The 24,201-nt window shown below is 42.2% G+C and overlaps 3 protein-coding genes across 4 annotated transcripts; 1 reads left to right on the top strand and 2 right to left on the bottom strand.

Annotated features, from left to right (window-relative positions):
• Nucleotides 1-1,472: 1,472 nt before the first annotated feature.
• On the top strand, nucleotides 1,473-8,576 carry mlec (malectin). Its single transcript, XM_044025541.1, has 6 exons — nucleotides 1,473-1,656; nucleotides 3,097-3,331; nucleotides 3,962-4,140; nucleotides 4,299-4,475; nucleotides 5,685-5,742; nucleotides 5,855-8,576. Exons 2-6 carry the CDS (start codon nucleotides 3,142-3,144, stop codon nucleotides 6,100-6,102), a joined length of 852 nt encoding a protein of 283 aa, XP_043881476.1. The 5' UTR covers nucleotides 1,473-1,656; nucleotides 3,097-3,141; the 3' UTR covers nucleotides 6,103-8,576.
• An 896-nt stretch (nucleotides 8,577-9,472) lies between these two features.
• Nucleotides 9,473-12,245, bottom strand: si:ch211-170d8.2 (uncharacterized protein LOC571755 homolog). Its single transcript, XM_044025540.1, has 3 exons — nucleotides 11,340-12,245; nucleotides 10,633-10,777; nucleotides 9,473-9,986 (listed from the first exon to the last, which is right to left on the bottom strand). Exons 1-3 carry the CDS (start codon nucleotides 11,761-11,763, stop codon nucleotides 9,656-9,658), a joined length of 900 nt encoding a protein of 299 aa, XP_043881475.1. The 5' UTR covers nucleotides 11,764-12,245; the 3' UTR covers nucleotides 9,473-9,655.
• A 733-nt stretch (nucleotides 12,246-12,978) lies between these two features.
• Nucleotides 12,979-21,388, bottom strand: hps4 (HPS4 biogenesis of lysosomal organelles complex 3 subunit 2). Of its 2 annotated transcripts, none has more exons than XM_044025538.1 (12): nucleotides 21,165-21,388; nucleotides 19,110-19,200; nucleotides 18,884-19,027; nucleotides 18,696-18,803; nucleotides 17,578-17,694; nucleotides 17,143-17,237; nucleotides 16,996-17,068; nucleotides 15,375-15,496; nucleotides 14,339-14,951; nucleotides 13,950-14,076; nucleotides 13,676-13,787; nucleotides 12,979-13,372 (listed from the first exon to the last, which is right to left on the bottom strand). In XM_044025538.1, the coding sequence occupies exons 1-12, from the start codon at nucleotides 21,182-21,184 to the stop codon at nucleotides 13,201-13,203; spliced, it is 1,794 nt and encodes a 597-aa protein (XP_043881473.1). In that variant the 5' UTR covers nucleotides 21,185-21,388; the 3' UTR covers nucleotides 12,979-13,200. The 2 variants fall into 2 exon arrangements, with proteins under 2 accessions (XP_043881473.1, XP_043881474.1); XM_044025539.1 differs by having other exon boundaries at nucleotides 15,375-15,490.
• Between the last annotated feature and the right edge of the window lie 2,813 nt (nucleotides 21,389-24,201).

Here is a 24,201-nt window from a genome sequence, read left to right as displayed (position 1 = left end):
CTACAAAATATCCATTCAAATAATTTCATTTTGACATCATAATAATTATACAGCTTGTCTTTTATCTGCATGGTTGGGTCAGTTTAGGGAGCAGAACTTTACCTTTCGTGACTGTAGATAAAGGCATGGTAATAACAATGTAGACTGTTCTGTTTCATTGAACAATATACAAACTAACAACTTTACCATTCAAGATAAATGAACATTACATTATAATGAATTAATAATTGCCATTGAGGAAATATATAATTTTTAAGAAAGAAGAGGCAACAAAGCTCTTTAAAAAATAAATAAAAAGGTTGTTAAACTGCTGATTCTGGAACTGCACTTTATTTTATTGCACTTTATTTTTATGATCTTGATTATTTATCCCAAAGGAAATTCTCTCTCCCCATGTGTCTGCAGTAGCGTCGCATACACAGCAAAATCTTCATAAATAACGATTTATATTCACTATTTTAGCCTTGTATTGTATTGTAACTATTTCTTTTATATCTTATTCTATTTGTACATTGTTTCTTTTATACTATATATACATATATCTATATATACATATATGTATTGTAGGCGCCAGTATTGAGTTAATGTAGTTTGGAGTTAGTTTAAATGATTAATGCCGGATTCATTGTTACAGTGTAATATGTGAACAGCTGTTGACTTTTAGCCTTTGAGTAAATATTCTTATAAAGGAAAGAACATGGCTTTGTGGGCACCGTGGACCCTTTGATACCTATGTTCAAGATTCAGTAGTTTTATTTGTCACATGCATCTTTACACTCATATAACTAGATTGGCAGCTAACGATTATTTAGGTAGAGTAATCTTTTCTTGTCCTCAAACGCAAAATGATTCTATTTTCAATGATTTCTTTGTTGTATGGAGCGAAGGAACCAGAATATATTCACATTTAAGAAGCTAAAAAAAGCTAAACATTTCAAACAGAAATCTCGTTTTAATCATGAAATGAGCTTTTAATAAGCGATTAATCGGTGATCAAAATAGTTGATTGATTTAGTAATTGATTAATAATTGATTTATCGCTTCAGCTCTCCACATAACCCACAGTGAAATGTCGCTCTGGAAATGTCCTGAGTTGCCTGTAAACATGCAAGAATATAAATAAATATAAAGAAATAAAGACAAATAGGAAATATATATTAAGAAACTATATTGAATGCTCTAGTATGTACAGACTATAAATATGTAACTATATATACGCTAAGAAATAAAGATTATTATAACTTTATTACTTAGTATGTATATAAAGATCTAAGTCTAAACAATAAAGTAATAATAAAGTTGATCAGGTTATAAAGTCCAGTATCTTTACACATAACATGTGAGCACAATCTACAGATATAAAAAAAGTGGACTCGTGGGAATGCGAGGCTGTGATTGGACCGCGCTGCTGTCACTCACAGAAAATGTGAGAGGTTAGGTAGCGACGGTCCCGCCCCCTGCACACTGGCAGAGCTCGTTTAGATGCACACATTGAATGAAAGTCAGGAGGCTGTGGCCACAGTGACTGACAATATCTGCACCGTCAGGTCGTAGCGCGGTTCAGAGCCGACAGCTGACCACTCACACTGTACCGGCGGGGATAAGCTTACACGCTGGCACAAGCTCGGCTGAAAAGATTGGTGAAAGGGGAAGAAGGTAAGAGAGACGTTTGCGTGGACGTTAGCCGGACACACACACACACACCAAGTATTTCTGGTTAGACAGGTAGCTAGCTAGCCCAAGTCGCCATTCTTATTCACTGCGAATATCTCGTTATGTTGCGGGGAATTCGACATATGCCAGTTATTATTCCCCCTGTGCCCTTTGCTATTATCGCTGGAATTAAGATGACACATCAAAGACAGGCAGCGTAAATCGCCGCACGGGTCAAAGGCAACAGCATGAGTGCGAGTCAGCATTCGATGCTGCATTTTCTCGGGGAAATGCCGGCGTTTTAGCTCCTGACTTGACTGTGACTGAGCTCTACTGGGGAAGTCACTCTATGTCGCGGATCTACTCACACTCAACCGGTGAGTTTGTCTGTAGTTTCACTGTCATCTTCAGGCTCTATGATCAGTGCTAATGCTACTGCTACTACCGGTGTTATGCCGAGTTCTGCGTCCTCGCCGAGGACTGCGCGCATCCGACGGGAACGCGCACAGCTGAAGCGGAAACCGTCGGACTTCGACAACTTTGTACTTTTATGACAAACTGCGGCTCGAAGACGATAGTTTTTGTGGATTTATTAGTGATGAAACGTTATCCGTGCACAGTAGTTCATGTGTTCAGTTACTTAGCGACGAGTAACGTTCTTCTTAACAACATTTCTGGAGACGAATTATGTGTGGATGTGTTATTTACCAGAAGCGATCGTTACACGTGTGACGTGCATACCACATTTTTATTGTATTTTAGAAAGTGGCCACCATTTTATTCCAAAGGCTCTACCACAATAAACAGGGGGTGTATTTTTCGGCAGAGCTGGTTTTGCAGCTGCAGATATTTGCATCCCAATGTTATTTAGGAACTTGTTACACCCCGTTTATTTAGTCTCGTACAGCTCGTGTTATATTTGGGTGCATTTCACCTGTGGCAGCGTTATTGTGGCAATGAAATAGCATACAGTAAAAATATGGAATGCACATTTAGGCAGCTCCACACTCAGCCCTGTCATAATGATGAATGTGCTATTATCGTTTTAATTCTACATATGTAACAACAAGTTTCTAGTTCCCCAGTAACTGAAAACATTTACTACCGTCCTCGAATAACTTTTCATCACAAATAAATTCCCAAAAGTACCGTCAAGCTGCAGCTTTCTCCTAAAAGTATGAAGTTGTCGATGGTTTCCGCTTCAGTTGTGCGCGTTCCCGTCATGTGCATGCAATTCTCGACGGCCACGCAACTCAGCGTAACACCTGTACTGTTAGCCTCGTAGCTAACTCGCGGATATATTACGTTGCATGTCATCAAGACGAGCTCGCGAAGTCCATGCGTCCGCTAACCGTGTGCGGTGGACGAGGTGCGGTATTACCGGTCACTTCTGCACAGAAACCCGGCTCTCGGGTGCTGACGCTGTCTGTCTCTTGTTTCCAGGACCGGGCTGTGTGCGTGCGTGTGTGTGAGTGAGTGAGTGAGGCAATGCAGCGGGTCACTGCTCAGCTCGTCGCCGGGCTGGTCGCAGCGGTGCTGTCGCTGTGTTGGGCGGACGGCGGGGGCACCAGCCTCGCCGAACGCGTCATCTGGGCTGTAAATTCCGGAGGCGAAACACACGTAGACGTGCACGGGATTCACTTCAAAAAGGACCCTTTAGAAGGGAAAGTTGGCAAAGGTGAGTGGAGCTACTGTACTGTGAGGTGTTGTGCTGCTGAGTGTGGCATTTTAAATGTAACGTGCTGCTGCTGCTGCTGCATGGAGCCCCGACAAAAGCCCTGAACATGCTCTGGCTTCCGCAAGTAACCTTAAACTAACGAGGAGTCAGCATAGCGGGCTGCAGCTCCGCCCCTCTGAGCATGTGGAGGAAGCTGGTGACGATATAGGGCCCGGAGTCATTCATGGCGTCAATAATGAGGAAGAGATCCTGTCGTGGGCCCTTTGCCGTTGCACAGGAGACATTTTTGCATGTTTTAGCAGGAAAAGGAGCAGGTGTTACTGATCACCACGTGAACGATGGCTTTTTTTTTTTATTTAGTTTGCATGTGACAGTGAACCAGCTTATGAAATAAAGGAAGTAAAAGGAATACCTATAAATAAATATTAGTGTAAAGAGAGAGATTGTGGTAAATGGCCACCTGAGACTGTGTATTTGACACAGTGCTGGAAAAGGTTAGGTGTAATGTGAAGCTCGGCTTGACTTAACAGAGGATCAGTTTTCCAGCAATGCAGCTATTACTGTGCTCCTGTGAGGGGAGAAAAAAAAAAAAGAGTATGTGCTGAAGCTAATGCTTTTCTCCTTTTGTAGCCTCCGATTATGGGGTGCGTCTGCCAATTCTGCGCTCCAGTCCAGAAGACCAGATCCTGTATCAGACGGAGCGCTACAATGAGGACACCTTTGGTTATGATGTTCCCATTCGCGAGGAAGGAGACTATATACTGGTTATCAAGTTTGCAGAAGTATATTTTGCCCAGTCACAGCAAAAGGTATGGTGGTTTTCATTCAAATGTATGTAAATGCAAATTTGAACCAGACTTTGAAGAAAATTGAATTTATCATCACAATGGACATGGAGCTACTTTTTGACAATTGAGGTCCAAGTTGAAATAAGAGCTGATTTTTGAGTGTTTTCTTTTCCCCACAGGTGTTTGACGTGCGTCTCAACGGCCATGTGGTGGTGAAGGATCTAGACATCTTCGACAGAGTGGGTCACAGTACCGCTCATGATGAGATCGTGCCTTTCTCTATTCGACGTGGCAAGCTGAGTGTTCAAGGAGAGGTGTCCACTTTCAACGGCAAACTCACTGTGGAGTTTGTGAAGGTGAGCTGTTCCTCTCCCTGTGCGGTAGCGCGCCTGTTTAAGGTTCCCTCGCATAACAAGTCACAGTCGAGTTGCGCCGGGACCGTCACAAAGATGAATTTGTCACATGACTTTGCAGTTTATTGTAAAAGTGAATCCAGGAGCCACTAAAATATAAGCCGGTGCATTTACATGTTTGTTAAAGGTCCCATTTTAGTCGGATTAAGACAATAATTTGGTTTTCTTGATGTCATCATGTAAACACGTCTTTTTCCGAACAACAGAGCAACAACAAGAGCCGTGCTCCATCGATCACGATTAACATGTACAGCACTGTCCACCTCACACCGAGAGATACAGCGCCACCTACGGAGGTGGAGTCAATCGGTTGGACTCGGTTGTCCCGTTCCCTGTCTTAGTCAGACTACGGCCTTAGCTCGATTTAAACTATACGTGCAGCTTGTTTGTTCAGATGCGTCACTCCTCATGTGAGTAACAGTTTACTGTGATGCACAAAAGGGACGTGAATGTCGTCCTCGTGTTGCCGATTGACATTCTGTGGCTTTGCCGTCAATCCGCCGCTCTTATTAACGCCCGAGGAGGTTAGTAATCGCTTCACATCGCCCTCTCTTCTCCCGTCTCCTGCCTGACGCAGCAGTAATGTTGGTCATTTGGTTGAAGTGTCTCGCCCTCCTCACATTATCCTCCACTGTGCCCTGAATTTTTGTTGACTTCACACAGCCTGACCTGTATTACATGTCCCTTTTATGGTCTCCTCGCTGTAAATGCATCACTTCCTTGATATCATACTTCTGTAACTGTGGATCAAGACCGTAACGGTTTCATTTCATCTTTAGTCTACGGAAGCAAAAGATACAAAAGTACTTGACCGCACCCCCAAACTATGTTTTCAAAACGTTCCCGGTAAAGACGGCAAAGATACCGCCTCCGGTGTCTCTGTGTGGTAACCACCGCTGTTACTCATATATACAATCTTTTTCCATGAGCTCTTGTTGTATATCGTGGTTATACTCACTTTATTCTAAAAACAGTTTTTCCACCACATCTTTCTTTTGAGGTCACTGATTATCCAAAGGACACGCGGTCTGTCTGATGTCCACATTTTTAACCAAGCGTTCTTCCACGGTGCCTTTTTTAAAAGCACAGGTTTTGTGTTTTGGCATTAGCTGGTTTTTTGTTTGTGTGACGTCGATCTGCTCTGTGTTCCAGGGTTACTATGACAACCCAAAGGTCTGTGCACTCTATGTAATGAAGGGGACGCTAGAAGGTGAGACTGACCAACTCTAACATTAACATATTATTTTCTGTTTACCGGATTGTTTTAATAATCTGGGTCTTTTGTAGTTTAATTCCAGTAAGTGACTTTTTCTTTTTGGCAGATGTACCAAAACTTCAGCCTCATCCTGGCTTAGAAAAACCAGAGGAAGGGGAGGAGGAAGAAGAGGAGGATAGCGAAGGCGGCGAGGAAGGTGGGAAGAAAAAGATCCCACCGGGTTCTAAGTACAGGGTCCAGTCGGGCCCGCGAACACCAAACCCATACGCAGCTGACAACAGCAGCCTAATGTTTCCCATCCTCGTGGCGTTTGGGGTGTTCATTCCCACACTGTTCTGCCTCTGTCGGCTCTGAGCTACGTCTTAGCTGTCGAGGAGACGCCGGAGGACGGGACAGCCGCGAGACTATGACTGGAGAAGAGAAGAGGGGTCAGGGTGACAGCAGCAGCACAGGTTTGGAGAAAACCACGACGACGGAAGGAACAGAGCGCGACAATAACTTACAGAAGAAAAAAGAAAAAAAAAGCCACTTCAAGATGACGTGAAACGGCGCCGGCGAACCGTGAAGGCGACGTAGGAAGTGTTTGGTGTGCGCTTCACATCCAGCCACCTCCGCCGACCCTTTTTTTTGGAACAACATTTCCACGTAGAGACCGGGGAAGCATTTTTACAGATGCTCGTCGTCGCGGTTTGAGACTTTATCTCAGCAGCTAAAGGATGCTCACTGGGCCCCGTTTTATAAACTACCAGCAGTGGTTTTGTACTGGGTGTGCGTGGCGAAGGAAGCTCACTGTTTAACACTCCTCAGCATCTGGTCATCAATGTCACCTTCAAATTGGAAATGGTGCTGCATAGAGAAAAAAAAAAAAAAGATAACAAAAAAAAGAATATAAGCCACAAAGTTACACCGTTGCAGTTTGTTTGTTTCTTTTTTTCTCAGCTTGTTGCATTTTTGTGTTAGTCCACTCAGATCTACTGTCGTCATGAGTTTGCCATAAAATGTTGAAAGAAGAGCAAAATGTAACGTTCAGCCCGCTCTGACGTGCGCTCGCCTTTACACAAACAAGGGGATTTGGTACATTTGTTACCAAGGGGCCATAAAAAAGTGCTGTAAACTGTTCTGTTCTTTCCTCCTTTTTTTGTTTTTTTAATTTTCAGACTTTTCAGGGTGTGAATGTTGAACCAGTCACAGGCGCCATACTTGCATTTAGTGAGAGTCAAATTTTATGCTGTGAAATAGAAACATTTTATGCGAGTCATCATGACGTTTGCTGTACCTTTTGCCCTTTTTTTTTTTTTCTACTCATTCTTGAATTATGCATGCCTGCCTTTTTGTTTCACCAAAGAATGTCTTTTCTTTGTTTTTGTTTTAAATTCTTTTGTTATACGTTGGCTAGTTTTTAATTTCACAAATGGCCTGGAAATTCAAATGTGTAGCGGTTTGTGGTGAAACATGACGTCGATAACGGTTGATTTAAACATCAGTGACTGGACCTGAACTCATTTTCTGTCCCTTTTTTTTCCTTAAGTGTTAATATGACTGGTGAGAATCTGTGTGTGTGTGTGTGGGGAACACGTGTTTATCCTCCTGCAGTGGAAGATGACAAAGCACAACTTTAACATTCGTTGGAAACCAGATGTGTCCCGGATTATTCATTTTTCCACATTCTTCACAGATGTTGAGTCAGGTTAAACTGTTAATCGATTTGGCAAATTAAGGATAAATACAATTTATCTTTGAGGCTTTTTTTTCTCTACGTTAACTTGAAAAGCAGCTTTTGTTCACTTTTCTTTACGAAGAATCGTGACGTGAACCCTCCTTTTTTTTTTTTAAACATATCGTGTTACTCCCCTTAAGTGCTCGGCTCGACAAACTGTGTAACTCTGCCCGGTTCACTAATGCGTCTTAAATGTCCGCACCTCTTCTCCCTGCCATTGCTGTCGCTTTATGTATGAATTGGGGAAAAAAGAAGGAAAAAAAAAAGGTTAATAATTTAGTTGCTGCTCCTCTTTCACTCCTCCATTCTCCTTGTTTTTGATCAAGTCAGTGCCATAAATTATTGAGTCAGTTGTTGGTGTTTTAGGGGGAGTTTTATTTGTATTTTTCCTTGATTAAATTTTTAATTTAAACTCAACTCGCTTTTTTTTTGTTCTATCTGTAAAAAGGTGCGACAAGTTCTTTTGAGCCGGCACCAAAGTCACCGGGTTCTGTTCCTCAACGAGTCTACACAGCTGCGCGCGCCCGTGTGTGTGTGTATATAAAAGGTACAAAATCCCACGTTTTATTGTGTGACGACTGTTTTAATCTCGTTGTCGTTTTCTTGTCGCAGCTGAGGTGTTTGTTTGTTTTTCTCTTTGGACTCAGTGGCCTTTTCTTTCCGAGGAGGGACACGGTCGTTGGTACGGAATATTAAGAATTGAAACGGGCAAATAAATGAGATTGTCTGGAAATGATGGGATCTTCCATACGAATACATATGATTTAAATCAGTAGGGTGACCTGAGGGGGCTGATCTGGAGATATTTTATATAGTACACTTGGATTTGTATGAATTTTTCTTTCCTCAGGATCTGTTTTTTTTTTTGAGTTTTTAAAACTTGATATTTTATTGGTGTGACATTTTGCACTGCTTCATGTATTTTTAAAAATCATCCTGTCATTTTGTCGTGTGTGTGTCTTTGTTGCCTTGAATTATTGAATACAACATGCTTTACCATCATTTGCCTTGAGGTTGTTGTTGTTTTCTTTTTGATTTTCTGGGGTTTTTTTTGAAGACACAATTCAGGGGCCAGATCTTCATTCCTCACAGGCTGCTCTCGCTCAGATTAGGATTAAAAAAAAATATCTCCATCGGGCACAAATGGTGAGAGATTTTTCAAGTGTAACGGGTCAGCACTTGTTTGATCGTTCTATATTTAGCTCCTCACCAGCCTGACTTGGAGTGGAATGAAGATCTGCTCTGTTTCTTCCCCCACAAAAACCAAAGAATTAATCTCATCCTTTCACAGTTCTGTAACACCGTGTCCTAAAAATCACAGGAAAAGGGTATTTGACGCGTCACGATCTGTCGCCACTAAAAACTCACACTTGACCTTGACTATTTGTCCTCATGTCTCATGAGACGAATTATAAACATTGGCCGACTGCAGCCATTGTCCAGGGCAGCAGACCACGCCCACAAACGAGGTCTGTCAGTGAGCTACTGTGTGTGTATATATATATATATATATTATATATGTGTGTGTGTTGGGAAAAGTTATTTTAAAGGCTGAAGGCAGCAGCAGGTGGTTTTAAAAAATAAAACAAAAGATAAACATTTGAGACGTCTGAGTCGACTTGGATGTGGCATAAATCTGCAAAAATGGGAAATGATTAAATGCTGTCTTTTTAAATAAATGTGCTATTTTATCAGAACGTGTCGCCGAGTGCTTTGTGAGGTCGTTCACTCCTTTAAATGAAGATGCCGTTCCTGCTAAAGTCACAGTATCGAGAAGAGGACGTAAAACGCGACAGTGCGACAGTGTTTCCTGTCACGGCTACGTCGAGCAGGGTCACGGAGTACATACCCCTTTGTTTGTACAGGTGTTTTTCTTTCCTCCACCTTTTCCCACCAACTGTGAAAACGTCTTTAAATAGACCGACATATCTGAGAATTATTTCAAAGATAAACACAGCTGAACAAAGTGGACGAACCGACGTGACCACACACTTTTGCGTCAAGAGCCAAAGTTAGACGGAGTTTTAATGACTGAAGAAAGACTTTCCATAAACTCACAGTAAATAGTTTAACTATTTACAAATTATTATTATTAATATATATATTACAAAACATGACATTTATAAATTAATAGATTTGATGTTGAAGTGCATGATTTCCTGTTTAAGTCTGTCCAGTCCTGCGTGGACTTCATCTGTAGTACAGAGCCATGAACGGCGTGTGTGAGACGTGGACGTCGCCACTTCCACACGACACCGCCGCTCCGCCCCGGCTGCAGCCCAGGACCAGGCCTAACTCCAGGGCAGGCAGTTCGCTGGCGACACCATCCCCCCACGCGTGGCCATCGGCGTCCTGCAGAGGAGCGGGGTTTCTCCCCCCCCCGGAGGATAACGCCATGCCCCGCATGTTCACCAAGCTGGGACCCCCTCTGGCACCACCTGCCACCTCCTGCAGACTCTGGAGGAGGAACAGCAAGTCCACTCTGAGCTCCACGCTGCTGCCCCGCGACCACAAACTGTACCTACAGGAAAGAAAGACAAAGAGTTTTAACCATCCGACCATAGATCAGTCGTCTTGACAACTGTAATTGTGCTCGCAGAAGTGTAGAATCACTATTCATGTGTATTTGAGGCAAGGGCCTTGAACTTCCAGAGGCCACCATCTCGTCTCTACAACACTTCAAACAGTTAAACAAAACAGACAAAAGCGTGTGTTTTCGGGTGTGAAGGCCACCGTAGTTTCCATAGCCTTAGAACACGGGTGTCAAACGTATGGCCCCACAGGCCAGAACCGGTGCGCAGGATGACTTTGTGAAGATTTTTGTGAAATACTATCATTTTCAGTCTTAGAATCATATAAATCTACTGTGACTTTAATAGTTGTAAAGCATGAATGTGTAAACGGTAAATTAATTATAATAATATTCTTATTTTTCTGCAGGCAAAAATGGTTGTTTATATAGTTATTATGCTGTTATTTCACCGGTCGGCACCCCCGCCTTAGAATAATCTACTTTGGGGAAAAGGCCTTGCTGTACAGAGGCCATGTTTACACAGCAGTCATTTCATGATTTAACGCAGGAGGAGGAGTCCCGTTTGTCTCACCTCTACCTGTCACTAATTACACCGGTGACACAATAGTGATATAAGGAAGAGAAGTGCTTTTACCTGGTGGGAAGGTTGCGCTTAGCCATGGATGGAAGCACGGGGTGGACGTCCAGGTGATGTGGGTTAGAAATGTGAAGGTGGAGCTCAGCTCTCATGACTTTCAGTGACAAAATCTCCTTGGTCAGGAGGAACTCCACATCTCTGTCTGAGGAGGAGGAGGAGGAGAGGCAGTGGAGTGTGTCAGTGTCACAGTTCAGTTAAACATTTCACGTCACAGAGCAGCACAAACAGTCTCCAGTCTGTTAAATCACAGGGAGCAGAAAACAATCGCGGCCACCGAGGTAATACCTTGTTAATCTGTCAGCAGGAGGGACATAAAGCCAGCATTTAGATGCAGATTATTCATACCTTTACACTGCTGTATTATTAATCATGCTATACTCATGTAGTCCCCCCCCAAACTGCCTTTCACACTGGCTTCTGTTCTACAGCTTAGTGAGATTCTAGCAAAACTACAGACCTGTTGATGGAACTCTACAAGTGATCCTCATGACCATGTCAACCCCTGACTGTTAACTGGAGCTCTGAGTTTGACTTGAATGAGACATAAAGGAAGCTCCCTGTGTCTGGTTCTTTGTTACAGCTCAGAAATAAACCTAAACATCATGATGGTTAAACCACTGCTTCTCAAACTCTGTATCTGGACCAACATTAAACATTCTCACAGTGAAGGACAGTAAAGGACGCTTTATTAGAACAAGCCTCACCTCCTTTCATGCGACCTTGGATCCCCTTGACGCGCCTGCAGGTCAGTCCCTCCTGACAGCACTGGTAAACCCGCCGGACTAAGTTGAAGAGAGATTTCCCGGGGAACACGAGACCCCGGGACGATCCCGCGGTGAAAGGCCGACCGCGGAGTTGCAACACGGTCGCGTTATCCTCAGGCGCTTGTTGCGTGTTTTCCATCCACGGCGCCGCCAGCTCCGCGCAGCGCTCCCCGCGGTGCGTCTCCTCCACCGCGCGCCTCCGCCGCCTCGTCCACTCCGCGCGTGATGTTGTCTGAAACGCGGTTGTTCTTTGAGGCCGCGGCGACACGAATCCACGCGCCTGTACCGCGCGAGCGCATACTCCAGTGTCACCTGTCATCACCGAGAGGAGAAATAAAGAAATCCAAACGCAGTGCGAGGACATGGTGAGAGTTCCAAATCCAGGCGGTTGAATCTTCGCTGATGAACTCCACGCAGCTTCACTGAAGAACCGACTCCTCGAGCTCTGCGTGTTATATACGCCACTGACAAAGGGAACAACTTAGCACTTAGAATTTGAATCCTGGCCCTCCTCACTGTCCCTGCCCCTCTTTTTGTCCCTTCCTTTAACCACCCATTTGCCCCCCATCGCCTTCTTTTAATGCGCCTGCATAATGAGGCGCCCCGAAGAGCGCCGACCCCCGTCCATTCACATTCAACTGCTTAGCTAATGACTCTAATTACGGCAATATTTGAATCATCGAGGACGAGCTCGTTTGCAACGTGACGAACATGGACATGTCCATGTGTGAGGGTGCGTTTGGAGACGTTTTGGTGCAGCACGTCATCGCCATGCGCTCAGCTGTGACTCTTCTGACGGAGTTCAGAGGTCAGAGTGCACAGGGTCACATGCAGGCCGCTGATGGATGCCCCTAATAACACCGTGTATCCCCCGCGGTTTTAAACAAGCACTTACTAAAGTAGCTCCCATAATAGTCCACGCACTGACAAGACCCTTTAATCATTTAATTCCCACTAACTATGCAGAGGAGAGGAGTTTAAGAACACAACAATAGTCATTTTTATGAAATGTTTTTGTTAATTTTTGCAAAGAAAGTCATTTTTATGAAATGTTTTTGTTGAGTTTCGCAAAGAAAAAGCATGTGAATGCAACACATTTAACAGGATGAAGACTTCAGTGGCATTTTCAGCCAGAACAGCACGGAGAAGTTTTTAAAAAGGGGATAAAGTCTGGAAAATCACACGAAAGAAATCATTTCACACTTCACTTTGGCGCAAACGCGTGTCAAAGACGCAGTGTGTAACTTTTAGGTATTAACAACATTCAAACCACTGTCAAACGCGTGGAGTGCACGCACACTCGCAGTGTTTAGACTCCGCAGGAAGCGATTCATTTCACGGTGAGACGGGCGGAGGCAACAGCAGCGCTGTGCGAGTAACGAGAGGTCGGAATGCGGCTGAAAACACAAAGAAGGGAAAAGTGAATTCTGCTCACAGTCACCGTCCTTCAGGAGTTTGATAAGACAGGCGCTTCTCGTCTCCGCCCGCTCCCCGGCGCTGCTGCTGTATACACACTAACGCTCCCTCTATATCAGGTCTTACAGCAGAGGTGGAATAATAATATCGACAAAACAAAAAAAAAGTTACACGCTGGAGCTTTAATAATCACGTTAAATAATGTTAAATGATGCGTTTCTTTTCTAACACATTGCGAGCAAAGATGACCCAGACAAGATTAAAAACAGCCGTTCCAAAGACAGGTGGAGATCATGATCGTGTTTCTCTTCTCATATCGACCCCCACCCCCCCATGTTCAGCTCTTCATTTAAAAAAAAAAAACAAACCCACTTGAGCTGTGGTGTCAGAGCAGGTTTACCCCGTGTTTCAGCAGTCTGTGTCGGGCCTTGCTGGGCAGCGAGAACGCGCTGTCCTGGTGATTGGGGATGCCAGAGTTCCTCAGCGACCCTCCGTGCTGCTGGAAGTACGTCTCCTGGGCCACGCTGCGGGTTCCGTACACGGCGGCGCCGGCACTCCTGTGATTTAAAAAGGGTTCACATTTCAAAGAATGCAAGAATGACATTTGTTGTGAGTGGACGACGCGCTGGGGGTTTTCTCTCTCCCACCAAAAGTGAGTTGCTGCAGAGCGACGTGTGTCGTCTGTATCTAGAGGAAGAACATTGAGGGTGGGATGTGACGATGCACATGATAAACGGAATCACCTCCACCCCCGACCCTATACTTGAGTGGAGCCCTGAAAGGCATGAAAACCACTCCCACCTCCACACTCTCTCTCACACACACACACACACACACAACCACATCACTGCCACACTGACCTTATAATAGCCTCCTGCAGAGTTTTAGTGTTACAGAAATGCGAGTGAAGAAGTGATGTGGCTCTGACAAAAGGATGCTCCGGGGCTCCCCCTGGTCGACCAGACAGGTTGGCTGCAGAGACACACACATTAACCTGGACATTAGCCTGGCTGTCGCACAAAGGAATGCAGATCACAGCAGTTCTCACTCATTCAAAGACAAATATTACCCGATTATAACCCCGTCACCAGGTGGAGAAAAGTTAAGTGTGACTAAAAGGGAAATCTTTCTTACTTGTCAGTGTGCTCTGAATGCAGTCAAAGTGGGCAAAGATGTAGGGTCCTGGAGCACACGGGGCCCCTGGAGTGATGCTCCTGAGATGGGCCTCCAGTCCATTGAGTGAAGCCAGGCTGCTGTGATACTGGATACAAACCATAAAGGCAGCACCAACACATTAGCATGAGAAAGGCAAATTAGTGCACTCCTGCACTCTGAATTTAAATTCTACAGAGTCACAGCTGGTGGATTGTGGTGACATTGTAATGGGCCGACTACATGAAGCCCCCTTTTGTTCCACCCATCAAAAGAACTAAGCTGAAGTTTTGTGCTCTCAGAGACTCGGTATGAAAATGTGACAAAGATGAGAGAGAGAGATCACAGTGACTTTTTTTTTTGTTTCTCACCACTTCCTCCGTAGAAGCTTTGTCGTTTAAGAAGTGAGGATCCACCAGCAGGGCGAGCACTAAGCCTTTGACCCGGTGCAGGTACAGTGTCATGGGGATCAGTGGACTCTCCTCTGGAGGAGGAGGATTCCGCTGCTCTGCCGCGTGACCTTGTGCACTCCCACAGCCGACTCCTCTCTCTCCCTCCAACAGCTCATCGCCACACGACTCGGACTCAAGCGCCCGGAGGTCAAACTCCGTCCCACAAGCTGCGTCTCCACGTCGTCGTTCTTCTCCTCCTCCGCTGAGGAGAGAGTTGTCCTCGTCATGTTCCTGCACGTCCCCGTCTCTGCTGCTGTGGAAGCTCTGATAGTACGACTCTTCAAACGTCTCCTCCTCAGCTTCGGGACAGTGTTGTCCGTTTGAGAAAGACGGCTCGGGGGACTGTGGCAGGGGGTCAAGGGGGTTGGCTGAGTTATCGGACTCTGACCTGGAGAGGTTGAGGGACACTTTGTCGGGAGACTGAGACGGACCTGGATCGGATGAATCCGACTCAGTGGAGGCAATTTCAGACAAAGTTCTCGACAGGCGAGTCTTTCCGGGGTGAGCGTCTCTTTGTGGAGTCGAGTGGGACCTGAAGATTTAAAATGGTCTCGTTTTTATTTCCATTTAAAGCTGCTTGTTAAAGACAAATATAGCTGAGGTTGAGGTTGGACAGATATAGAGCTGAAACAATTAATCGATTAATCGATTACTAAATTAATCAACAACTATTTTGATAATCGGTTTGAAGCTTTTTTTTCATGATTAAAAGATTCCCGATTGTTTAAGCTTCTTAAATGTGAATATTTTCTTAATTCCTTTGCTCTGGATAACAAAGAAATCATTAAAAGTGAATCATTTTGGTTTGTGGAAAAAACAAGACATTTGAGAACATCCCCATTTCCAGGTTTGACGAACACCAATCAATTTTTTAAGGTTTTCTGACATTTTATGGAGCAAACGATTAATTAATCGAGAACATAATCGACAGATTAATCGTCTAGACAGATGTTACCTGACGTCTTTGTTGACAGGAGCAGACTGCAGGTAATGCAGCTCAGACGCGGTCAGGAACACCGGAGTGGAGCCGACGGCCGCACTGGACGTGGAGCTGCTGGGTCTGCTGGGCCTCTGAGGGTTAATCAAATTAAAATAGAAGGCAAAGGAATTATTCAACATTCTGGGAGATATTTTATCTGTGTTGTGATAGTTCTGATACAGAGAGTTAGATCAGGATATCAATCCTTTAGAGTACATATGGTTGAGTGTCCGTATCACGCTTGTTTTTGGGTACCAAATGAACCCCTACCCAGAATAGACCTGGGAATAGCAGAGTATAGTATAGCCCTCTTGTGTAAAGAGACTATGATTTTACGTATTAACACAGTATATTCACTCAATCATATTTATAAACAGGAACATGTAGCCGAAAATAAAACATAACAAAAGGAAGAAAATAGAAGTCATCAACTAATTAAGTAAGTTTCACACATTTATCCAAAAACAAGACAAACACACGTTTTCCTTAACAAACTGTGGTACTAATTTTCAGCCTCTGTGGAGTCTTTTATTTTCACCAATTGTGGCTTTCATGGTTGAGGTAATAAAAGTCTTGTGGTCTTATTTCAAGATTTAAGTCACTTCACTTATAGGACACAGCATAAAATGTTTAGTCATTCTTGTGTAAATACAATCAAAACCTCTTTACACCCCTAGAGGGATATAGTCTGGCCTAGTCTGGACTCACTCATACTCCGGGGTTAGGGCGGCCCCTCTTTGACCCCGGGTTTATTCTGGACTGTGGGTTTACTATGGGTTTACTAGGGTTTACTCAGTCATCAACATACCACTTATACCACTTTTTTGTTTCTGATACCGATATCAAAACCTCGAGTATCTACCGATACCGATATTATTCCAATACAGTCGTTTTGAACTTTGAAGCTGTCAACAACACATTTGTGCAAAGTCATTTCAAAGATATAATGCTCCAACGGTGTTACAAATATTGTTCTCCCAAAAAGAAGAAAATAAGCAGCCCTAACATGACTCAGCTAAAATGCTTTTGCTGATATTTATGTATATTTTTACAGTCTGTGCATAATGATACATGCGATATAAAGGACTTTTGGACGGTATCGGATATCACATCCAGTGATTTTGACCAAAATTGGACCGATACCGATACTTATCGATACCGATTTCCATCCCTAAAAAAGACCTTATATACAATTTAATTTCACTTTGTTTTAAAAGTCACCTGCATCCATGCAAACAAAGCTAAATATGTACATATCAGTGTGATCAGGAAGTGATTTCTCCTGAATAGTGAGAACAAGGACTTCTGTTACGAGACCTACAATGACCAGGTGAAACTGAAAGTTGTTTTTTTATTCACATGATTCACAGTCAAGGAAGTGGCTTGAGCATGAGAATCGGTCAGTTTCTACCTGTCCACACATGAGCTTTGCTGGGGTATAACGTGGATCTGCAGCAGGAAAACACTGAGCAGTGCACGTGCCGAGAGGTCCTCAGTCAGCGAGGTGTGTAGCAGACAGACGACATTCCATTTATAAGTGTTTTATACACAATCAGAGTGACGCTGCTGTATTTGAGACAAAGAAAAGAAAACTTACTCTCGTGTACGTCTCACTCTCGTGAACCATGACCTTCACGGTGAGCTCCGGTGACATCTGTGTGCTCACAACTCTGCAGACAAAGGCAAATTTTCAAATAAATAACAATGAACTGAGACGATGGAGAGTGCCAAAATGTCAGCCTACCTTCCTCTGAAAAGAATACAGCCTGCCAACACTAGAGGGCAGCGCTGACAGCCCTGAAGAATGAGGGCAGCTTTGAGCAGCAGAAGTGGGTCAACCTGAAGACAGAGAATATCACATTTGTCACTAGTGAAGCAACGGAAGAGCGGTAAACATAGAACAAGTTCTAAGAGAGCACTTGTGCTTCCAATATAGGAAAATAATGATTTAAGTGGTGATGTTTCATCTGCCATGTGACGGATTAGTCTCACAATGTTACTGTGCCAACAGCCAGGATTTTAGTCTCTCACAGTTTGATGCATATGCAGAAGTTTGGTGAGACTTACACAACAGCACAGGGTATTTTGACATTTTAGTCACATCCTCTGTGAGAACATCTAGTGTTGAAGAAGCCACAGCAGCTGTGGTGCAGAACTGTGTCCGCTCTCGTGTACGTACATTAGTCGAGTCGATGGTCCGTAAACAGCTGAAGACGTGGTGGAGTTCGGAGGATCCAGGCTGCAGGTATGAGAGGTACTGAGCCCATCGAGCCGCCAGAGTCTCCCGACTGTGGAGCTGAAGCACAAAACACGTCCTCATGACAACACGTGGAGGTCGACTCATTCATGGCTTTCCTACATTAGAGATTAATACTCATCTGCCACTTTATTGGGTACACGTGTTGTTAATGAAAATATCTAATCAGCCTAAATGCATTCAGGCATGTAGTCTTCCCTCTTTACCCTCATATTTCCACATAACTTACCGTGTGGAAGTGTGGGGGGAACACAGATATAATATACATCGCGCAGAAAAGAACAAAAAGAATTCTAAGATCTAGTGGAGTTGGAAACAGCACAAATCATCCGTTCGTCTTCCATCGCTTCGCCCTCCACATGAGGGTCACGGGGACGAGGGCCTTTCTGCATGGAGGTCACATGTTCTGCCCGTGTGTGCGTGGGTTTCCTCCCTCAGGCTTCCTCCCGCAGTCCAAAAACATGCAACATGTGTAACAGGCCATAGTATGCCCCCAGTCCAAAATAAACCTGGGGTTAAAGCAACCTATGCTAGATTATAACCCCAGTATATTATGGCCTAGGTCGCTTTAACCCTGGAGTATACAAGGGATTAGGCCAGACACTGAGAATTACATTTTATTGAGGTTCCTGTAAGTTAAGTGAGAAAGCTAACTGACTTGAAATACTAATAAATAATAAGTCGTGGCTTGTGAAATGATGCCGTCCACCAAAAAACGTCAACAAGTCATAAAAGAAGAAGAAACTTCATTTGAAAATACAAAGCGAGAATCCACCACATCAAAGTACCTCATAGGATTCAGGGGTTTATGTGTGGAAACCACACCACCTGCCACTGCTGCCACTTTATTATACTTCCCGAGTACCTAATAAAGTGGCCAGTGAGTGTGTGTTTATATAACATACCATGAAGAAAAAAACATTTAACACGCACTTAATCTAAACAGAAACTTGACGACCATCCTAATGTATACTGCTTGGTGCAAATGATGCTCTTAAGAGACAAATGAGGCCTTTAAACAAAAGGACAGGAGAGCGTACCTGGTAGCTCTGTCGCACACAGCCATTGTAGAAACAAAAGAGATTTATGAGCTGATCCAGGAGCTCACAGACACTGATGGTGGGCACTTCCACTGAGCAGCCAAGAGCCTGTGAGAGGGAAAAATAGATGCCGAGTCAAAACAAAATCGCCCTGACGAGTCGCAGCCGGACCACCCGAGAACACTCACCCACAAGAAGTCGTCCTTCATGCGGACGGCGTACTTGTTGCGGTGCAGCCTCAGTACGCGCACGGGAGAGGAGGAGAGCTCGGAGACACAGCGGCACACGCCGGCCAGCTGTCCACACAGCAGCTCCTGCTTATCCACGGGCGTCTGCAAGAAGAAGAAACCACAACTTTACATCAACTCATAAACACGCACAACACACAACACGAGATGTTCATGAGGGTCAAACCTCTTCAGGGTAGAAGAAGCAGATTCCGTCTCGTGTGGGGTCGCCCTCTCCTTTCACCTTGGATCCGTCATAGAGAAAGAAATAACTGCACCTACAAAATAAAAGCTCAAATTAATGTTTTTAATTCAAAGGTTACAGATAGACACAAAGGTTTTTGGTGGTGAGCTAGAACTAAATTCAGGATGTTTATTTAAAATAGAACTGTTTTATTGACATTGTGGAAAATTTTGTCGACTTGGGCGAGGTTTCAGCTCTCTGGGTTCCCCCTTCTAATTTAAATTGTTTTATTATTTATTATTTAATATTTTTCTGATATTTGTATTGATTGCTTCTTCTTCTATTGCTTTTTACTGCATTGAGTTTACACATTTGCAAAAATAAGGACTTTCTATTCTGGGCAAGAGGAAAACCGGAAATATCACTTGTGTGACCTGCAACTGTTCATTGTATCATGGCATTAAATACTAAATAATAGTAACAATAATAATAATAATAATAATAGGCTTTTCTGTCTAAAGAAGACTTTCTTTGGCTGATGAATGCAGATGTTATTTTCTCTTAGTTCCCTTAAGTCTTTGGTGTTTCATGTCTTTCAACATCCTGTCCTCTTCTCCCCTACTTCTGTTTGGTGCATGACACTGACAAATAAAAGTGACAATGCAATTATAACTAAACTCAAAAAATGTTTGGAAATCTTATTTCAGCCAATTACTTCCCGTCTTTAATAATGCCAAGTGGTGTTGTATTATATATTGTTGGAAAGTCAGATTAGTCGCTTTTAAGGAGAGGTATAACTTGAGCAACACAGCTGAACTTGTGGGTAGAAAATGTGCCAAAATCCCTTCAATATTCTCCTGTTAGTGTTCACTCTTGTTTTCAGTTGCTTGCTGGATTTCATGATTACACTCTGCCACAAAAATAAGGGGAAAAAAACAACACATATTTTTACATTTTACAATTTAACACTGTCAGGGAGCTCAGTTTTTTTAGTTTTCCAGATTCTGGAGATATGGGATGTCCACTGGCTCCACAATCTCATGAGCCGTCAATTAGGTGCCAGTTACACACACATGTGACCACACTGGCACTGACGCACGCACACGCACACGCACACAAACACACACTCACACACCCTAAAGCTCAAAACAACACTGAACACCAGTAAATGTGACTCATCAGGCTTTTCCAACAATATAAAATACAACACCAATTAATATTATGAAAGATGGGAAACAAATGAGTGAAAGAACATTTATATTAATGCTGATAAACTCACTATGTGTGAATCAGGGTTTAATTCATTAATGTTGTGTTTATATGTAATAAAGTCAGATTAAGGAGCAGTATAATCCAATAGATAGATAGATAGATAGATTTAACTTTAAGATAACTTAAAGTTATAGTTAGCTAATTTGTTGCTATTTTCTTAGCTAACTTACAGACAGATGGATAGATAGATAGATAGATAGATAGATAGATAGATTTAACTTTAAGCTAACTTAAAGTTATAGTTAGCTAATTTTTTGCTATTTTCTTAGCTAACTTACAGATAGATAGATAGATAGATAGATAGATACTGCCATATGTTAGCTAATGTTTTGCTAAGAAAGATAGATGATAGAAAGTTCTAACTTTAAGCTAGATAGTGAGCTCATGTTTTCCTAACGTTTTAGCTAACTTACAGATAGATAGATAAAAACAATGTCTTTATTTTATTTGGAAGTAAATTTCCTTCTTGAATATTATTTGCGCGCTGTTTTTAACTGAATCACATCCCGGAATTTTAGAGCTTGTATTTTTAATAAGAGATCATTGGGGTTTGTCTCCATATCCTGTGTTATTTATTATTATCTGACTGTCCTTTTCTGCATAATGGTTGAATATTACTTTCGTAAGTGCAAAAAAAGACCACAGAAAGACAGACAGCATGTTTACAAAGGTCTATGTTTCAGGTCGAACTTTTTGTTGTTCGTTAGTTAGTGATAGTTGTAGTTGTTAATTCGGTAGTTAGTGATAGTTTTTTGTTAGTTTAGTTAGTGATAGTTGTTCTCTCACCCTCTTCTGATGTCAGCCATCACCGAGTCACAGCTGAGAGAAACAACACTTCAGGCATCAGCGGTGTGTCTCCGTGTGTCAGACAGAGAAGGACACATGTTTGTTCACATGTTTGTTCACATGTTTGTTCACACTCGAACCGTCATACAGAGGCACAGACACACAGAGCTGCATCAGTGCGTGTGTGAAGCACCTGAGGAATGTTGCAGCTCAGTCACACGGAGTGGAAGTCATGTGAGAGTACGGCGAGTCTACTGGGACAAACTTAGGTGACACAGAAACACTAAACACAAGTGAGGAGAATCACACAAAAAAACTAGCCCTAAAAAACCCAAACAGTTTTGAACTTAAAATAAAATAAAGTTAACTGAAAAGGCAACGTCTACTAAAATTGTTCTACATTCAAACTTGTACATAAACTAATATGTGGCATAGTGATGTTTTCACTGAAGGGAAACTAAAATTATTTAATAATAGCTACAGGAGTAGTTTGAGTTTGAAAAACATACAGAAGAACATTAGGGCCACATGTTTTAAAAAAAAAGGAAACAAAATTAAAACAACTGACTCAATTCTTTTTGGACTTTTTTCTCAGATTCAGTTTTTATTATTATTATTATCATTATATTATTATTAGTATTATTATTTATTTTGTTTCCAGGGCCAGGAGGATTTTGTTTCCAAAAAAAACATAAAGTGTTTCAAAGGAAATAAAACCATTCATGTATTAAATTGTATCAATTGTGTAAATGGCAAATTATTAGAAGTAGTTAACTATAGATATAAAAAACAAGAGTAATAAAAGATAAACAAATATTAAACACTTGCAACGTCACTGTTGTGTGTTTGTACTGTACTGTACATGATGATGATCAGCTGCTGTCAGTTCTTCACTAAAATGTATTGTTATGACTATGACTACACAGGCTGTAGTGAAATAAATGTGTTTTATTTACTTAAATTTAAACTTTATATTTATTTACTTTATTTATAAACTTTACTTTATTACTTTATAACAATGACAATAATGAAAGTGTGAGTGAATCACAGTAAGAATATTTACATGTCAATAAACGTGGGATCAGATTATTTTACTGTTTTCTTCTCTTTGTGTGGCTGCGAACCAATCCGGATCAATCGTCCTCTCGGTGCTCGATTGGAAATGCCTACAGTGAGTGGATCAGCGTGAACGCGCACGGCTCAATGGCTGCTTGTGTGTAATCCGCTCAGCAGACACACACACACGCACACACACACAGTGTCTGTGTGCGCGCAGAAAACACCGTCACAGAGAGACCGACAGACAGACTGAAGGAAACATGTTTTTATATAAACTCTATCATTTTGAATCAACACAAGTCTCCGTGTCGTATGAACACAGTAGCGCTGCAGAGCCACTGCGCTGCCACCAGAGGGCGCACTTACACTGTTCCCTTCCGCCTGGAATAATAAAATAACACAAGTGATACAGTAAACTAATTTAAAATATCACTGAGAACAGTATGAACATGCAGGAACCAGATTATTCAGCTTCCTGTTCCGGTTTACTATATATTCATGTAAAAATCTACTATTCATCTGACCGTTTTATTCTAGGAATCAATGTTTTTTTATTGTTTGTTTTGTTTTATAATGGTAAAATCAGACAGCTCTCCATGCACTGCAGTAGTCGCGAACTAGTGGCCCACGGACCACACGCAGCCCTCCAGTTTATTTCATGTGGCCCTCCAAATGATATAAAGTCATAATTTTTTGGTATTAATAGATTCATTTTGCATCATACATTCGTTTTATTTTGAAATTCTTCGATCCAATTCAACTTTATATGTAAAACATTTTTAAAAAATAACCACAGTGGACCAACTTGTTAGAATAATTCATAAAAGACAGAATAAATAAAATACATAGCTCACATGAGGCAAAAGTAATAAGACAAAACAATAAAGACATCTATGAAATACTATCACAAACATTATTATTGCAATAATCTTGATGGCATATTGTTCTATAATTTTAGTAGGCTTTTAGTCTAATCTAATTGTAATGTGTAAAAGAGTGGTTTAATGTGAAGACTTGGCAAGTGGACACCACAGGATTTCACCAAGCTGATTTTATTCAACATCTAATTTATACTTATCCGACCAAAGTTAATCAGTAAACTGTAGATTTAATATCCCGTAACTAGCGATGTGCACTGTATGAGCAGACGGTGGACAGAGACGACAGTCACATCATCAACATCTCGTTTAATGTTAATCACAAACGACTCAGTTTTGTCGGTGGTTCAAACGAAAATAATAATAAATACATACAAACGACAAGAAATTCAAACAATAATGGAATAGCTTACAACTGCACTAATACATAAATATATATACATTCATACATACATTAAAAAAACAAGAGATGAAAGTATAAAGTGTTGATGGTAAAATGTAAATAAAGAGATAATGAGAAATAAAGGTCAGTATTGTGCTTTTTGAATCATGTTTACAGACAAACTAATAATTAAGTGTAAATGTTTAGTGTCTTACCTTGCTAAGGACAAAGTAGTGTATTCTAGACTTCACACAAGCACATTCTATACGTTATACCACAGAAACGTTCAGAATCTTCACTCGCCAACTAGGTTCAATTTTACCCGTGCGCCAAAAGACGAGACTTTATGAAAAACAAAACAATGAACGCTGTCAATGACTGTAAAGGATTTACATATAAACAACTTTCTTTAGGCTAACTTGTCGTTAAATGGAGGAATAATACAAAGCACTAGTCTGCTGTGTGTGTGTGTGTGTGTGTGCTAAAGGGCTAGTGTCGTATGCAGGGATTTAATGGCAGAAATGAATTTAATGGCAGATTTCATTTTATAAGTACTTCAGGCAAGGCCCTTCCTTTACAGAGGCCGCCGTCTTGTGCTGCCGTGTTTTTACAGCTAACAATGCAAACGAAGGCCACGCCCACACGGAAACGGAGCCAAACGTAAACAGTCTTTTCAGGAAATGTCTCCGCCCACACAGAAACCCCACCCCACCCCAAA

The sequence above is a fragment of the Solea senegalensis genome, linkage group LG5, assembly GCF_019176455.1.
Source record: "Solea senegalensis isolate Sse05_10M linkage group LG5, IFAPA_SoseM_1, whole genome shotgun sequence".
Taxonomy (NCBI): domain Eukaryota; kingdom Metazoa; phylum Chordata; class Actinopteri; order Pleuronectiformes; family Soleidae; genus Solea; species Solea senegalensis.
The sequence above is the reverse complement of the archived record's forward strand: the minus strand, read 5'-3'. Positions and strand labels throughout refer to the sequence as shown.

Coding starts and splice junctions, on each gene's coding strand:
- mlec (XM_044025541.1), top strand. CDS start 3,142: ATGCAGCGGGTCACTGCTCAGCTCGTCGCCGGGCTGGTCGCAGCGGTG. Junction 3,332..3,961: donor AGAAGGGAAAGTTGGCAAAG/GTGAGTGGAGCT, acceptor CTCCTTTTGTAG/CCTCCGATTATGGGGTGCGT. Junction 5,743..5,854: donor AATGAAGGGGACGCTAGAAG/GTGAGACTGACC, acceptor TCTTTTTGGCAG/ATGTACCAAAACTTCAGCCT.
- si:ch211-170d8.2 (XM_044025540.1), bottom strand. CDS start 11,763: ATGTCCTCGCACTGCGTTTGGATTTCTTTATTTCTCCTCTCGGTGATG. Junction 10,778..11,339: donor CCAAGGTCGCATGAAAGGAG/GTGAGGCTTGTT, acceptor CCTCCTCCTCAG/ACAGAGATGTGGAGTTCCTC. Junction 9,987..10,632: donor AAGCGCAACCTTCCCACCAG/GTAAAAGCACTT, acceptor TCTTTCCTGTAG/GTACAGTTTGTGGTCGCGGG.
- hps4 (XM_044025538.1), bottom strand. CDS start 21,184: ATGGCTGACATCAGAAGAGG. Junction 17,695..18,695: donor GTGTGCGACAGAGCTACCAG/GTACGCTCTCCT, acceptor TTTGTGCTTCAG/CTCCACAGTCGGGAGACTCT. Junction 13,788..13,949: donor CATTCAGAGCACACTGACAA/GTAAGAAAGATT, acceptor GTGTCTCTGCAG/CCAACCTGTCTGGTCGACCA.